This window comes from Notothenia rossii, assembly GCF_949606895.1.
Source record: "Notothenia rossii genome assembly, chromosome: 11".
In the NCBI taxonomy this organism is placed as follows: Eukaryota; Metazoa; Chordata; class Actinopteri; order Perciformes; family Nototheniidae; genus Notothenia; species Notothenia rossii.
Window position 1 is genome coordinate 35,506,364 of NC_136910.1, and position 17,637 is coordinate 35,524,000.

Genomic DNA, 17,637 nt, shown 5'->3' on the forward strand with positions numbered 1-17,637 from the left:
AATTGGTGGCTGACTAAATACTTTTTTGCCCCACTGTATATATATATACAGTTTAGAATTATTCAACATTTAAAGGAGCAACCAATTATATACTGATTGTATCTGATGGTTACACAATTGCTGCATTTACTTTTGTTAAAGGTCACCTATTATGCAAAATCCACTTTTTGATGTATTTCATACATAAATATGTGTCCCTGATTCAGAAAGTTTCAGGAAAAAAGTTCAGATAATTTGCATTTAAAGCTAGAGAAACTGAATCAGCACTTTTGAAACAGGGGGGTTTATGGGATGCTCCAATGATCTGTTTGGTGTTTCAGCCAATCAGAGACATGTTCTGTATATATCTGAGACCTGGAATATAATGTTAAAAAAGAGTATAATATAACCTTTTCACAAACTTAAATGTTAAAGTGTATGCCTGACATTTGCAAAATGAAACAATGTGATTTTATAATGTAAACTTGTGAGAACCATCTTCTATTGTTGGGAGAACGGATGCAGGGGTTAAGGATATTTTTCAGGACATCCCGTCAGGTAATCCCCTCCTGAGCTTTGATGTGGACACAATCACTCGCATTTACTCACTAAGGCAAAACATGGACAAACTTAAACCTGAGCCAAATGTCAGGATAAAGACATCAATGTTCTCTGTTCTCTCCTGCACCAGAAAGCCAGAGTCATTCATTAATCCTCTTGGCAATGTTTAGAACATAGTAACTCATAATCATGAGCCAATTGGTTTCATCGCAGCCGACACAAGTCCTGGGAATGGGATGAAAGTATGCTGCCATCATTACTTACTGTATATTTGCTCAAACTGAGCACAGATTAGCTCTGAGCTAACCCAATTCATCCCCTTAAAAACACATGTCAACACTTGGACTGTAAAGGGGCCTTAATAATGCTCCTCTTTAGGTGTATATCAGTATGTAGTATCTCTACTCTAAAGAGTCCTCTCCTGCTGATGTTCAGGTGTATATCAGTATGTAGTGTCTCTACTCTAAAGAGTCCTCTCCTGCTGATGTTCAGGTGTATATTAGTATGTAGTGTCTCTACTGGGACATGTCTCCATGCTTTAATGTTCAAAAAGCTCTTTATGTTGCTCATACTGCCTGCTGCAGCACCTCTTTTCACCCTCTGTCTGAAACCAGAGCCCAGTCTGCTCTGATTGGTTAGCTGGCCGGCTCTGTTGTGATTGGTCCCACCCAGCCTATCACGTACAAGGTGTTCGAACGCTGAGCAGTAGAAACGCGTGTTACAAAGTGATGTCGCTATGTAGAAAGAGAAACTCCCTCTGGAGGGAACACAGGGATTTGAGCCTTTGCAGACCATTTACATGCAGAAAAACCGATAACACTACAGGAAAGGGACAACCCCAACAAGCAGAATAGGGCCTCTTTAACTGACATATTTGAGTGCATAGAGTGCCTTTAAGAAGTAAACAGTGTTATAAATTACTGTGCATGCCAAGCTTTACACAAAGTTGTTTCTCCAGATTTAAAACCCATCTTTTTGGAGCTGTATCTTCTGAACTCTTGGTGTAATTAAAAGAAAAACACAACAATGTATTTAAGAATCATTTGAACTGTTTTATTGGGCTCATTCGAAACACAACTCCATTAAAAAAAAAAAAGAAGTCTGCTTCCTTCAGAGTAACCTATGGATTTCAAGCAAACACGATGATTGTACAAAATCTGTTTCAGAATTCAAAAATATATCATTCATTGTGGAATCACAACCAGAAAGTCAAAAAGTCCAGATATACAGATCACAGAACAAAGTGGAACACCATGTTTTTGGTTCATAGCTATTGTAACAGTCTTGTGCTTCACATCTTGACAGTGTATTATTGTGAAAGCATTAAAGCCCTTATTTGCACACATATCAGATTAGAAGCATTGCTGATTGGGATTTTCTTCAAGGAATATATGCATTATAAATTATTCAGATGCATTACATTCAGATATGCATTAATATCCTAAATCAGTTTAGTGTGTACTTCACACAGTTATTTGAATAACACAGAAAAACTGTAAATGATAAATTAAAAGATTCTCAGTAAAATGTCCATTTTAAAATAAAGCTGTTGCACAAACACTTTTTACCTCCTATAAAGCTAATTTTTTTCTTCCAGGACTGAAAGTCACAACGTTGCATTACCTCACAGTGATTGTTTGTTGATTTGCATTAAAAAATAAAAACACATTACATCATTTAAAAAAACAAAACACAAATGTACTCAATGATTGAAAATGCATCACATTGTACAGCTTTTAAATATGATCACATCTTAAAAGGATATTCAACTAAAATATTTGCGGGGCGAGTTCACAGTCATGCGTGTAAATGGTTACAGTCATCATTTCCCCCCTTTCTTCAGTACTGGAACAATTGAAAAATATGTTAGGGACGAAAAATTTGATTTTGGTGGAATTACCCTTAAAAACACTGCAAAAATTATACATAATTTGTCAAAAGACAAACAAAAAAAATCGATATCTTAAGTGTCATAGAGCAAAAAGGGAGTCAACTGAAGACTCAGAGATTCTAAATCAGTGCCGGTTAAAACGAAAGTGTTTGATCACAAATAATTGCAAAACAGATGAATTTAATATATAATACCTGGCACCTACAAAATCATAAGAGGTAGAGCTAAATACAGGTATATTAACATCTAAATCTCCCTAAAACTGGGAAAAAGACAGAGGATAGACGACAAGGGGGAATATCGTGGAATTTGCACAAATGAGGGAGTTAAATAGTAAAGCCATAGGTTCAAAATGTTTAAATATAATAAATACAGGAGGAAAAAAAGGAAAAGTTAGACAAAAACAGAAGTCAAAGTCTGTCTGGTGTTAGCGTTTACCAAAAATGGAACAAAAATAATCTTGCATGAACTTCTGGGAGTTTTTTGTTATTTGTAAAGTCTTAGATGCTTGATAAATAATTTATACGCCCATAAATACAAAATGTATGTTCACGCTCATGACTGCGCAGATGACCTCGTGTAGCCCTTTTGTTCACTGTGAGTAGAGGGAGATTTCTTACGTCCATCCTCTTTTCTTGCCTCAAACTTCAGTACCTCCACTCTTAAGATTCCAGTGGTTATGATTCAAAACGTAAAAAAGTACTTTCAGAAAAGCTGGTTATGTTTGGTATTATTTGGAAGAAATCTTTGAAGAAAAAAAAATATGTAGTGAATTTTGGACATCTTTGGATAAAAATAATGTATCTTAGTTGGACACCAATTATAATACACCTTCATATGATATGAATGTGTCATTCATATGATATGAATGTGTCCTAGAAAAAAAAACCTGACTCCAGAAACTCTTTAAAAGCCACTTAACAATGCATACAGATGACCTCGAGTAGCCCTGTTTCCTGCAAGAATGCATGCAGAGCAGGAATGCACTAATGTATCCTGTGTCAATTTGAAGACAAATACTTCCAGCCATTTTGATTTGCATAGGGAATATTGAAAAAAAACAAGAGGTTCAATATTACAAAAGAGGATGTGTGACGTGTTGTTCTGCATCTCTGGATAGTTGAGTCACAGATTTGATTCAGAGCCCTTCCTCCAAGAGAAAGTGCTTTCCTTAGAGACGTCCATTCCAATCTGAGGCAACCCTTTTTCGTATGAATCTTTGCTCAGACTGAAAGAAGAAAAGATTTAGAGAATTATAAATATATAGCAGAGGAACATAACAATACACACAATTCATTACTGGAGCATTTCCTGCTAAATACAGCTTTTACTCACTCACTCTGCCACTGTGGAAGAGTCAAAGTATGGATCAGCACGGCGAATGCGTGTTAGGGACAGTCTGGGGTTGATCTCCTGAGGGGGAAACATATATATTTAAGGACATTTTCCTTTAAACTTCATATGAATTAACAGAGAATAAAATAAAGAGAAAGCAAATGCTGCAGAACTACAATAATAAAAACTAGAGTGTAAAGAAGTAAAGAAGAGTCAGAAAAACGAATGCATCTGGTGTGAAGAATTGCATGCAAGATGGCTAGTAAAAGAGAAAATAAATGTGGTCATGAAGCGTTTGAAAGCAGAGTTAGCGCCGCCTCTGGAGTACTCACTATCCATAGATTTATCACCCAACATGGGTTCCTGCTCCTCCATCATATCCATGGAGATTTTTATACTGGGTACATTGTCATTGTAGGGGTAGTCAGACTGCTGGAGGAGGGAGGGAGAACATTAACACTTTAGGATCTACAGGAGGCTGAACACTAACACATGACAACAACACAGGGAATATAAAGATCAGGTTGAAGAAATGGTTATCTTACAAATTCGATTTCGCTGTCTATGCTTCCCTTCTTCTTGATTTTCTTTTTCTTCTCATCCTCCTTCTTCTTCTTGTCTTTCTCTGGGATGACGTCGTCCAGGTAGCTGAGGTCGTGCTGGGAGAACACGTAGTCCATCGCCTTGCGAACGGCAACCAGCGCCAAGATCTGCAGACACAGACATTGTTTATAATGAGCATTCATGCTCCTATAGCATTTTATGTAATCCCTGTTTGGCTACATCTGTGTTGGCAGCCATTTCTCACCATGACGGGGAAGACGATGGCAGCCACGGTGGACTTGAGGACCCAGAGGAGGGCCAGACACAGGCCCTGGATGAAGGTGAAGAGGTGGATGCGTCTCTGGGGGACGTGGCGCAGGTAGATCAGGTCCGGCTGGTGTTTGGCCGGCATCAGCAGCAGCTGCAGCCGGTCCATGAACTGAGGCACGCAAACATCAGTCAGTCATGAGAGGCAATATTTAAACATATCAAGATGCTGCAGAATCTTCCATTTCACTTGAGGTCATAACCCATTTAGTTTACTTGTAATTGTTACTGCAGGTGGAATTTTCTAAGGGTGATATTAACTTTGATTTGTTGTTAGAAGCAGTGCTTTACAGAAATGTAGTAACCTTTTCCAGTCGAGGGATTACAATTTGAGATTCAGCTCTTACAGTACGAAAAGGGAGTGCATGAGGAGCAGTGGGTACAGTGCAAAAGAGGAAAAACAACCCTCCTCCAACATGTAATGTGACAACATGTTGGAAGACATTTACATTAGCTAGACACCAAATAGCTTTGCTTGGATTTGATCGGTAAACCTATATTCAGGTTTTGAGGGGCATGTGAACAGGAAAATCTGCGGTCACTGAATTTGCCAAAGTAAATACTTCCTAACCACAGGCTGGCTACCTGTAAACTACCATGTCCTTATTCCATTCTACATGTGTTAGGTTTAGAAGATGTGGTCTGAAACTCCGGACATTTTAGATTTGTTAAAGATGCTCCTCTGACAAAGCTGGGCTATATAAAGTAATGAATTAAAAGTAAAGTAATATGGATTTTTGTTGTTGTTGAATAATCAGTTAAGTAATGTAATAATGACTATTTTGAAGTATCCTGCCAACACTGGTCACCAGGCACTGTTCAGACTCACTTACCTGGACACCGTTGAGCGAGGCCACCCCCATGTAGAGGAACACACCGTAGAGCACTGGCATGGGAATGAACTGAAGGGGCACAACAAACAAAGATATTAGTCAGTTTCCATATTAAAGATTTGTTTTTAATCCAGAGATGACTAAGATGTTCAAGTTAGCTTCATACAGGTAACGATTATGTTTCATTTGATCAATCAAGGTTTACTTATACATCCCAATACCACACATTTTACATTTGTCTCAGGGGACTTTACAGTTTGTACAAAACATGAATACTACACCCTCTGTCCTTAGACCATCATTTTAGCAGCATTGCTAAGTTTGAAAAAGTTCACAACAAGTTTTTTGAAGAGTACTCTTTTAGTATTCTTCAGTGTCACTAGGGTGGCATTGGGTAATTCTTGGCAACTATGTATTCAGTGTTAGCCAAAGAAAATCAGTGTGGGAAGAAAAACACTGGGACATGTCAACTTATTGCAGATTTTTGCAGTTTAAATGTGAGTGAATAGTTTAATCGCCAGCAAATAAAGCATGAAAAATAGAAAGAGAAATAGTGTAGGAAATATAATAGTAATGTAATTTATACTAAAATATTTCAACTTATTTAAGTTGATACAGATGACAAGCCAGTCTGGGAAAGTACAATATCCTAAATGTCCACACGGGGGCGCACCAGCTCCAACAACCTCCCCTCACTAACACTGTGTTTTCCGTTTGGCAGCGTAATGTGGGAATGGAAACTCGAGAAGGCACTCGGAGATTAAGTTTAAATGAACATGCTTATTTCACTTCAAATTACTTCAACTATGGGAGTTCCTAATCGGATGAATACAAGATGTTTAATTATTTGACAGGAGTTTGTCCTAAAAGAGGCGGACAGTAATCCATATTTCCATGGAAGATTTAAGAAATTAGAGGTCTTACCTTGAGGATAGGGGCCATGAAGACAGAGAGTCCAGTCAGGAGGAAAACAATGATACCGGTGACTCTTTGCTCCCTGGATTGGAGAAGAGGAAAAACACTTTGTTATTGAGAAACTGTCACAAGCATGAAAAGCAGAAACTAAATATTGATTTTAGTCTCATAGCTCCATTTTTAACAGCTGTGTATGCATAGAATGGAGTTTAAAAAATGTGTGCTTTCAAATGACAACTTAAGAATGCTATATATGGTAATTGTGGTCATTGACTGCATCACAAATATGGGATGCCAAGATACACAAGACACTTCACTCTGAACTGCTCCTGTGGGTATTGTCCACTGTACTACATGTCTAATATATACAATATGTAATGTAAAGCACTTTGAGCACTTGGAAAAGCGCTAAAATAAATACCAACATTTATTATTTTCTTTAAGACTAAGAAAACATTCATGCTAATATAGTAATTCTCTATCTAAAAGTACAAATAATGTGGAAGTATATACATGAACATATGTGGCTCTGAGTAGATTTTGGACCCTTTTATCTAATTGTTGTGCCTTATGTTTCTCTCCTTCCTGAGAATGACTTATTTCTGGCTTGTATGACCCTTTATTGTTTAAAAAAAATGCATTCACAACAAATGTTAATAATGGGAGTATAGCAGGAGGGAACCACGCTTTACACAGAATGACTGGTTGGAATATTCATTTTTGGTATGGGATTGGCACACGGCATTAGTGCCCAATATTATTACTTAAATAATATCAACACTATCCAGCAGCTGCGTGGCCTCACCTGACTCCCAGGAATTTGGGCTGCTCCCCGGGGGCTGACGTCTGGGTCTCCATCTTCAGAGAGTCGATGTGAGCGATGGAGATGACGGTCGCAGCCACGTACCACGGCAGGCCCATGAAGGAGCAGATAATGATCAGGACCGCCACCAAGAACAGATCCAAGTGATAGCCTGCCCCTTTCTGAGAGGACACAGGAGGAAACATAATGTCAGTTAAACAAATAAAGGATTTCTAAATCATCAAAATGATCCGACGGTGTTAATTATATTAACAGCAGGCTGGACTTTTAACGACCAGAAAGTGTTGAAAATCTACAATACATACAACAGTGTTTCAGGTTATATTAAAAAATAAGAATTTTAAGAAGATATTTAACATAGAAAAGTCATCATTTAAAATGCTTTAAATGCATTTAGACAGGAAGATACTCTTTGCATAAAATACATTTTAACAGTTAGATTAGTATAGAAAATAATTTCAAAGAATATATTAGACTTTTTCTGGTGGTTATGTATTTGTCTTAAGGGGCAGGGGGTGAACCACTGACTGTTCATATATAACACTCTTGTCCTTAAATGGATCCATTAGTTTTATCCTAGAAATGAATACATCTTTGAGGTGGTGCACCAACCTTGAGTTTGTGCTCCTTCCTGTTGACAATCACAGCAGTGATCTGCTGGTCCATAAATATCAGAATAGTGACCAGCAGGGCGGGGATGGTAGCTGCCAGGTAAACCCACCAAGGGTTCCCTCCAAACGGAGGAATAAACCAGCCCCTCAGTGGACTCGTGGGCTGGACAAAAAGAAGAAGAGACAGGATCGTTAACCTGGACCATAAAACACTGAGACACCTGACTAGAGTATCCTCTTATTTCTTTGCAGTCCAGATCTCTTAAAAACAGATAACATCTAAAAAATTTGAAGTGATGCCCTATTACACCCTTTAACACTGAATAGAGCGTGGTGCATTATTACAGGACAGAAGTCTGAGAATTAAGACACTGTGGTCAGACAAAGCTGGTTCTGTGCTGGCGGCGATAAGATGGTGTGTGTTCACACATCACCTATAATCAAGTTGTTATTCGATGCAACTTTGCTCCTCTACCCCATCACTCCCTTCCTCTATGTCAAGGCGGGGTGGTCTTAAAGCCAGCTGAGGAACATTTGAGCTGAGTAATCTCTCAGACTGACTGTGCCTTAGCTTCCTGTATCACTTACTGGGCAAACTACAAAGGAAGCATTATGCTAGGATTTTCCTAGTCTCTCTGGCAGAAACATGGATCATTATCAGTGTAATCCCAGGAAACGGCATCCGGCTTGCACTCATCAGTCAGATAAAAAACAAGCCAATGCATAAAACATAATGATTGCTAGTTTTTTTATTGCAATCACTTCATTCATGCTTGGTACGTACCTTGAATTGACTCGGCACTATGAGCTTTGGAGTGTTCACACCCACAAGAGCATCCACGCCGCAGAACAGAAGAATAGTCAGGATGATGGCGAAGTCACTGATTAGCTTCCTCACCTAGAAGAGATACACATTTTACAGCAGTTTTTTTTTTTAGCTTGTGAAATGTTACTGAACAGCTTCAGTGAAATGTTCCTTGTGTGTTTGACCAAGAACAACTTCATCATGTCAGACAACATGTTTTACACATAACCTTGCCTAGCTTGCTACTTTGCTACTAACCTTGCGTTTGTTACTAGAAGTCATTATATCCATTATTTATTTAAAGTAAACAAAGTTGTTCTGCAATTTGTGACTAGAAGGCTTTAAACCAGACCGGAGGCTAATGAAGAACCAATTCAATTATTTTCTGGAAGAAAATGCAAATGGAACTTTACCATATCAGTTTTGTAACATTCACAAAATGCTATGTCATTTTTAGCCTTGCTAGCAGGGATGGCAATTTTAGCTTAGTTTGGCCAAGACTGACATATTGCAACAAATATTGGACGGTTTGCAATTAAACTTGGTATAGACATTCATGTTCCCATGATGCTGAAATGTAATAACTTACAATAAAGATTCCTTGTCTTTTTTATCGGCATCAATCATTTGGTTTATGAAATCTAAGCCTCAACACGATGTTATGTCATTTATTTGCGTGATTTACCAGATGTAGGAAAAATATATTAAAAAATGAGTATAAGCCAGCAATAATGTTTCGATCTGAGCTTGAGTCTCATGTCTTATTTACATCAAACACTGTTCAAAATGTGAGATCTGACCTCACATCGACTCTCACAGACATTGGAGCTTTTAGATTAAACTAAAAGTGCCACTTAACAGCCCGTTACATTACATGTGACATTATAGATGTTTGTGGTGTTCACCAGTTTCACTAGATGTGAGCTGCTTCCTGCATTAGGGTCAGAATTGAGAGACAAACAGCTGCAAAAGCATTGCTGGGTGCTTTCACTCACTGTGGTGGGGAAGAAGAGGCTGAACTTGAACTTCTTCAGAGCCATGGAGCAGGCGTAGGTCCCAAAGAACAGGATGAAGGACATCAGGGTGATGTCAGGCACGTAGCCACAGGCACTTCCGACCAGCTGCCCTCCGAACTTCAGACACTGCTCCATGTTCAGGGATGCCCATGTGGCATTCATTTGCTGGAAAGACAAGAATATCCTTAAAGCAACTATATTTGGAGAAAAACACTTCTTCAAGTCCATATGGCAAACATTTTTTAATTCTGAATCCATGCTACAAAATGTCACAAAATCAAGGAAACTACATACCATATCAGTACTGTTTGACCATGGAGAGAGATCATGGACATCTGATGAGTTGCCTGGTAAAGAGAAACAAAGTAATACAATGAGAATGCTTGTATTACTCACAGTATCACACTTTTTGATCAGTGTCAAAACTCTCCCCCAAACAATCCTGTCAAGTCACTCGACCACAGAAACCGATAGGGCTTTTGAGAAAGTAAACAGTGGTATCCACAGGCCTACTCATACTAGTGTCATTTGTTATCTCACAGTAAACACAGCTAAAATAAGAAAAACGCTTTGTTTAACATACAATGGTGATATCACTGCCAAATGGAACTAAACCAAATACCACTGTTCATCTTTCACTGTCTGGTATGACGGTGCCAAACATCTTTCAACATTAGAGTGGTGGTATCAGACCTGTGTTAAGAGATACAGTGAAACCCCTGCAGCTTTTTCTTGATCTGCTGCAGTATTAATCAATCCAATGAGACAAGTGTGTAATACATGATTGTGGGTCATGTTGTTTGTAAAGCCTACAAGACCCTCTGTCCTTAGACCCTTGCAGCAAAAAAGGAAAAATACCGAAGGACGGACACACACACACACACACACACACACACACACACACACACACACACACACACACACACACACACACACACACACACACACACACACACACACACACACACACACACACACACACACACACACACACACACACACACACACACACACACACACACACACACACACACACACACACACACACACACACACACACACACACACACACACACACACACACACACACACACACACACACACACACACACACACACACACACACACACACACACACACACACACACACAGGTTTCAGACAGAGGGTGAAAAGAGGTGCTGCAGCACAGGCAGTATGAGAAGAATAAAGAGCTTTTTGAACATTAGAGCATGGAGACATGTCACAGAAGAGACATTAAATACCAATATGAACTTCAAAGTTAAAATAATATGGCCTCTTTAAAGAGGGAAAAGTGGAGGAAACCTCAGGGAGAGCAACAGGAGGGATTTCTCTACCAGGATTGATAGACGTGCCATAGATGTCATTGATATAGATTTTTTATCTAAGATAATAAAATATATACATAGACAAATGAAGAAAAAAGATAAAGTACCAGGCATGCAGCTGCAGTCGTAGTTGGTGACGAGGTTGGGATCGTAGCCGGAGTTAATCTGGTTGTGGTGGGCCAGCTTCAACATCTTTTTGAAAGCATCGTAGATGAAGATGAAGCTGATGAGCGAGGAGAAGCCTTCCTCTGTGAATCGTGTGAAGTACTGCACCAGGAAACTGGCGTCCGTGGCGACCAGCACCAGACAGAATACCCCCGACCACAGCCCGATCCACAGCCGGAACTCTAGGTAGTCCAACTCGTTGTCTCTGAGAGAAAGGAGGCTTGATTAAATGAGGATTGAGGATTTATTGTGCACAAGAGTACTATTCATTCATAATAACTTCAAGATCTCAGTGTACTTTCCATCACCTCCGTCTAACCTGGATTGTGTGACAAATTAAAGGTTGGAACATATCAGTTATTCTCTGGAACTCTTTAAAATAAAACCTTGTGATTCTGAAGCTGTGAAACATTTTCCTCTATCTTTTCTCTCTACTTTTCTCTATTTGGAAGGTATGCATACAACAAACATTATTTTTTGTATATGTCCTAGATCACACCCCCTTAAATATAGAGTTCTATAGAGCTGAATGCAGGAGGCACATTTTTTTGTTGAAACCACTTGTATAAAACCCTCTCCTACATCTGGTACTACACAATGGTGTGTGTGTGTGGTTGAAGGGTAAATGGGGACAGGAAATTGACTGAAAAAAAACATGAAGCATTAACAATCAGCTGGCAACTGTAACCACCGGCAGATTTACAAAACACTTCTAGGGAGTTCATATAAACCTTTAAACTAAGTTGCCACCCTACCGTAAATATTAATTATTTTTATTCCACATGTTTTAATTTAATTTATAGAAGTACAATAAGATAGCATCAATGTAAACACACAGACAGCATGTCATTTGGGGATAGACAAAGATCTATAAATATATATCAGGCTACTGTAGCTGTATCTGATTTCACCCTCGCTAATGTGCATTGAGTCCAAAGTTCCTGAATTAAAAAGGTCCCCTATTCTACTGTTTTTCATCAATATATTATAGGTCTCAGATATATACAAGACATGTCTCTGAAGTGTTTGGCTCGAAACACCAAACAGATCATTCTAGTATCCCATGATCCCCTCTGTTTCAGCCCTGTTTCCAAAGTGCTGATTCTCTGTCTGTTACTTTAGATGAAAATAAGGAGCCCCTCCCCACGCCCCTCTGAGAGAGATTTGGTTAAAAATAACACAATGGTGCTCTAGGAGGAGATTCAGGTGATAAGGTGGGGGGGGGGGGGGGGGGGGGTTACCTTGGTTGCTGATTGGCTAATGGTTACACAAGCCAAAACATCGTTATGACATCATAAAGTGGCCACAATTTGATCAGCTCATTTTCAGACAGGTTTTTATATAAATGGATCAGGTCAAAAAGTGAGCGAATCTTTTTTCCTGAAACTTTCAGAGTCTCTTTACACAGAGGGGATACATGTTTACGTATAAAAGACATGAAAAGGTGGATTTTGCATAATAGGTGACCTTTAAATGACTCACTTGCTGAAACTGAAGAGAAGTCTCTCAAAGACCAGCACGGGGCCTGTGGAGCTGAGAATGGTGAGCGGCTGCCCGGCCAGCAGACAGAACACTATTCCTGTCAGCGCTGTGCCCAGGAAACTCTCCAATACTCCCTGCACGCAAGGAAAAAACACATTCAGCCTTTACACACAGCAGAATGGAACAACAAATACACAGAAGGTACGAGACAGGGCAATTATACGTTGTGCATGACTCCATATTTTCTACATTGGAAAGTATTTGTTCAACAGATTTTATGAGTAAAATAAAAACATTTCAATTTTGTTTTCTTTCTGAGCCTCCTGACATGATTACTGTAATTCAGCCAACTCAGCTGGAAGCTGTTTTGCCTGTACACATGACGCATCTGCAGGGCAGGCCCATCAGGACAGGCCTGTTTCACTTCCAGCCATGACAGATGCTCAGACTGAACATTTTACAAGCCGAAAGCTATGTGAAAACAGCCCATAGATGATTATTTACAACTCTAAGAAAGGTCAGGTGAGTTCAGGGATTCCCTATGCTGTGCTTGGAGTGGAAAGGGAAAGTGATGGAGGCTTTAGGAGGTGCTGGAGGGTCATTGGAAATGCAGCCATGACGAGGCTACAGTGTAATCTGTGGTTATTTACAGCCTGAGCAGATCCTCCAGGCCAGTGCAGGTGTGATATGAGGCTACTCTGTGTGAGTAGAGCGGCCAGGGACAGTACTCTGCACTGCCAGAACACAGGGATGGGCACAGCAGGGTATGATATTATATCACAACTTTTACATATGCAGTTCTGTCAGCAGCAGGTACAACAGATGGAGTATGAGCCTCTGAGTTCCAAATGAGCATGACTTAGCAGCTGGTTAACTCTTTATTTTGTTTAGTAGTCTGTGACTTAACAAGAGCTATGCCATCTAAAAACAGATGATGTCATCTCCTTAAGTGTACACAGGATCCATACGCCCTGCTAATGTGAGCTATTCTCCATTGTTAACATTCGGAAAGGCAAAATGTGCTATGTAAATGCAAGAAATGCTACACAATGTTTAGGTCATGCAGTAGCCATGAATTCGAGCCAAAGTACCATGACGCATCAGCTCTTTAATCTAGTTACCCTAACACCGTTTGACCAAAATAGAGGCTCAGAGTTGCACCTCTGTAAAACAAAGCCTACTTTAGCATTAGAATTAGGAAACAGCATGCTACAGGCTGCTTCACTAACTCAGGGCTATGTTTAATGTGCATTTAGGATAGTTCAAAGGGCAAATAGGGTTAGGTTTTTGAGGGATGTGTGGGTTTACCTGCATGTTTTCTGTTGCATCACCAAGCAAGCCTCCAAATGTGATCGCATTGGTGACTGTGCCTAGATAGATGAACAATATGGCCGACAGAGACTGGATATGGAGTGCATCATAGAAGTCACTGGCGAAAAATGGCAGCTTCCGCTTGATATCCAGGATGAGACCTCCACAAAACCTTAAAGACGAAGCCATTCAAGTTAGTAGGAGACATATTGTTTCATGTCACATCCTGGCCTACTATGCTTTACTGCTAATGGTTTCCAAAGAAAGGAAAATATATTCTGAATGTTGTTGTGCAATAGTGAAGCGCTTTAATTGTTCACTAGTCATGTGTGGAATATTTCGTTACTGGAAACTGACTGAGAGACTAAGAAAAACATATTTCCCAGTTATGACTTTTACTTTATGACGCATGTCTTCACTGACGGTATATCCCATGCCATCACAATTATGATCAGGACTATAATGCTCCCACATCCTTAAAAAGGTATGTATTAAGACCATGGCAATGCAACATTGGGATATTTCTTTCTTTATCATTTTAGTGTTAAAAAGGAAATGCAAATTACTTTTTTGTGCGCTGAAGCTCCTCTCCAACCGCGTGTCCTCCTCCTCCTCCTCCTCCTCCATGCCCTGCATCATGGGGAGTGTCACCATTCATCTGAGGCGCCTCTTGTCCAGAATACATGTTTTTCCTTTGAAAACATAAGAAACGGATCAAATTCCACAAAGACAAAAATGTGTGGGGTCAAATAAAAATGTTCACAATACGGTTAACAATAAACACTAATAACTATTCTTGGAAATGTATGTTATGTATATCTATGTGAATAGATCCAAACAAGAAAACAATCGATTAATCAGAAAAAAGGCATGACAAAAATGATTATGTAATATTTAGGGTTTTGTTTTGAAATGTGTGAAATAGTACTCATTCCAACTCACAGTATAGGTATAAAAAGAGATATGACTTCTGAAAGAATAAATTACATTTTTGTTCTTAAGAATGACTATCTAAAACTTCATCAATAAAAACAGCCTTATTTGGTCTAGTATGACTAGTGTCTGATGGCCAATGCAATCCATGTAAGCAAGCGTTTGATAAATATTGCTGAAACATACATTACCGAATCCATTTCTGACTTTAGGCTGAACAGCAACTTTGCATTTACCTTTAAATAATGATTTGTAACCACTGCTTTTTTTTGTTTTTTTGTTACACATTGGGTAGCAATATATTTATGCATAAAAATCATTTGGAAAAATAGTGTGGATTAAAGGAAACCTCTTGTCTGCGGAGGGCAGAGACTTGGGGGGCTCTATCCTGATGTCGGGGTCCCACTCTCCGGGGGGCAGCACGATCACCTCGTCCAGGAACTCCTCGATACCTGCCAGCAGGTCCTGCCTGTCCTTTGCTTTGTAGGCAATATCATGGAACACCTGCCAGCAAACAAAAATAACTTATCAATTAATAATCAGCAAATCACTACAATAGCTCCCTGAAGAACCACCTACCCTTGCTGGACAATTGTAATTATTTTTGACTGATATATGCTTTTTAATTCACAATATTGGAGTTTGAATTATTACCCAAATTCTTATTTAAATCAATGTTATTATAATTGTTTAAGTCTGTATAAAATACGGTATGTGTGGGACTGCACATGGGAAATTAAGTATGCCGTAATTCTATTTCAATAAACTGTATGGTTCAACCTAGTGTCTACTTGTGTTTATTTACTACAATGGAACCCAGCATGTCTCTAAAATGCAAATCGTAGCAGACAATTTAACATCTATACATTGACACAATGTATACAAAGAGTTGGTCATTATCTGTGTGCACCCCAGGGTCACAAAGACAAGTAGGTAGATTACTAATACAGGGCTGTTTACTCAAAAACACAAACATCTGATGAACCTATGTCACTGCGTTCAGAGGAGCGCTGAGAGGGGAAAGTTCAACTTGAGGAAATCCTGGACAACATGTCCTATCCTGGCTCGTTGACATACGAGATATACTGGGAAAAGCTGAGGCCTGTGGGAATGTTTGCGCAAGGTGCTCTCAGGGTTAAAAAGGGTTATGTGTCGTCTGTTAACATTCCTGATAACATTAAGGGGTTAGGTAAAGGTAAACACCAAACATAAGAAGCAGGCAGAGCTGAAAAGCCTGAATTTGTTTGCCTTATTTTATTATGCCAACACAAAAACAAATATGTGTCCTAAAACGTCAACACAAAGATTAACAATTAAGCTATCAAATGTTCACAGCCAAACAAATGTTTGGCCAGGTAACCTGCTATGACGATTCATATCCAGAGTGGATAGATTTGGCAAGAAGACAAGTAGTGTAGAAAGTGTAATCCTCTTTTTTTATCCAGTGCCACCATGAGATTTTTAGTTTTTTTTTTTTTTTCCTGTTAACTGGGATGAACTGTCATGAAAGACCAAATACCTTCAAAACTAGGGACATTAATTTGTTAAAAACGACTAAGTGCATGTCAATGCATGGAACAAAAGGTGGTTAACATGGTTAACAGAAACCTGCAAAAAATCAAGATGTCATGTATGCTAGCATGCCTACATTAGCATGTAGCTCAAAGCACCGCTGTGCCTAAGTAAAACCTCACACAGCAGCAAGCAGGGCCAGTAACTCTGTCTTCGTTATTGACGTTTTATTTATGGTATATAGTTAGACTGTAGACCGAGATTTGAGAAACCTTTTTTTCCTTGTATGCCAACAACTTCTATAACCTTAATGGGGTGTTTCATGTCTGGAGAAAAGGCCACATCTTTCCAGAACAGATTATCTTAAATTCACAACCAATCAGGATTTATAGGGGATAAAAAGGTGTTTGTTAGAGCAGTGAGGATTAATTTTCGTGTTCTGAAGTCCAGTTGCTTTAGAGTTCAAAACATAACCAATGCATGAATAGAAGCCCTAATATTTGGAAATAAAACTGGAAGAACAAAACGTGAATTTTAGAAAACACATTGCACCTGAGATTAACATAATCCCTTAACACAAGTACAGCTATCTCGCATCAAAAACACACTAAACTCCCTGCACAAGAGTGAATACTAAGAACTGTAAAAGTTATTATCCAATTAAAGTAAAAGTACCTCATCTGACATCAGGGTGGCGATGGCTCTTCCAATTTCATGATAGGACTTCGCTTTACCTTTGGGGCCCAGCAGGATAAAGAGAAATCTGTGCAACAAGAAAATAAGATGTAAGGCTACAATTTCAAAAAATGAGAATCTAAGTTTCATTGAAATAAGGTGATGGGAGTATTTTTCAGTAAAGGATGAAGCTTTTATACCTGGTGGGCACAGGGACCTCGGTCAGTGACCCCAGCATGACGGCCTGCTGCAGGCGAACAAATGCCACTAAGGGGGCTTCCAGGAAGTCCACCTCTCCAACCAGCACGTTTGATGCCTCTGCATCAGGGGGCAACTTCTTCATGAACTTATTCTTCAGCTATTAGGAAAGAAATAGAGAATGAAGTCAGCAAATTAAACTGTCAGGCTTCAATGCAAGATAGACCCAACATTCCTTTCTCTGTCACATGGAAAACAATTAAAGATAAGAAAGACATTGTAAATACAGTTTGTGATTAAAATGTGGTTGTAACAAGAAAAATACTGATGTGGTACAGAACCTCTCCTAAAATTACATCCTAAAACAGCAGCTAT

At 39.2% G+C, this 17,637-nt stretch overlaps 1 protein-coding gene across 5 annotated transcripts in view; it reads right to left on the reverse strand.

Annotated features, from left to right (window-relative positions):
- Positions 1–1,571: 1,571 nt before the first annotated feature.
- Positions 1,572–17,637, reverse strand: part of LOC307024749 (electrogenic sodium bicarbonate cotransporter 1-like) — a 30,875-nt gene continuing 14,809 nt past the window's right edge. For 2 of the 5 annotated variants that reach the window (XM_079659131.1, XM_079659133.1), the window contains 19 exons: positions 17,265–17,422; positions 17,065–17,152; positions 15,227–15,381; positions 14,511–14,636; positions 13,942–14,116; positions 12,634–12,767; positions 11,094–11,356; positions 9,934–9,986; positions 9,619–9,804; positions 8,603–8,716; positions 7,820–7,981; positions 7,190–7,368; positions 6,394–6,466; positions 5,470–5,538; positions 4,575–4,748; positions 4,312–4,476; positions 4,099–4,195; positions 3,771–3,844; positions 1,572–3,659 (listed from right to left, as the gene is read on the reverse strand). In XM_079659131.1, the coding sequence (XP_079515257.1) occupies positions 3,801–3,844; positions 4,099–4,195; positions 4,312–4,476; positions 4,575–4,748; positions 5,470–5,538; positions 6,394–6,466; positions 7,190–7,368; positions 7,820–7,981; positions 8,603–8,716; positions 9,619–9,804; positions 9,934–9,986; positions 11,094–11,356; positions 12,634–12,767; positions 13,942–14,116; positions 14,511–14,636; positions 15,227–15,381; positions 17,065–17,152; positions 17,265–17,422 (2,415 nt within the window). In that variant the 3' untranslated portion in view covers positions 1,572–3,659; positions 3,771–3,800. Of the gene's footprint in view, positions 3,660–3,766; positions 3,845–4,098; positions 4,199–4,311; positions 4,477–4,574; positions 4,749–5,469; positions 5,539–6,393; positions 6,467–7,189; positions 7,369–7,819; positions 7,982–8,602; positions 8,717–9,618; positions 9,805–9,933; positions 9,987–11,093; positions 11,357–12,633; positions 12,768–13,941; positions 14,117–14,510; positions 14,637–15,226; positions 15,382–17,064; positions 17,153–17,264; positions 17,423–17,637 lie in introns of all 5 variants that reach the window. The other 3 variants (XM_079659129.1, XM_079659132.1, XM_079659130.1) reach the window with 2 other exon arrangements.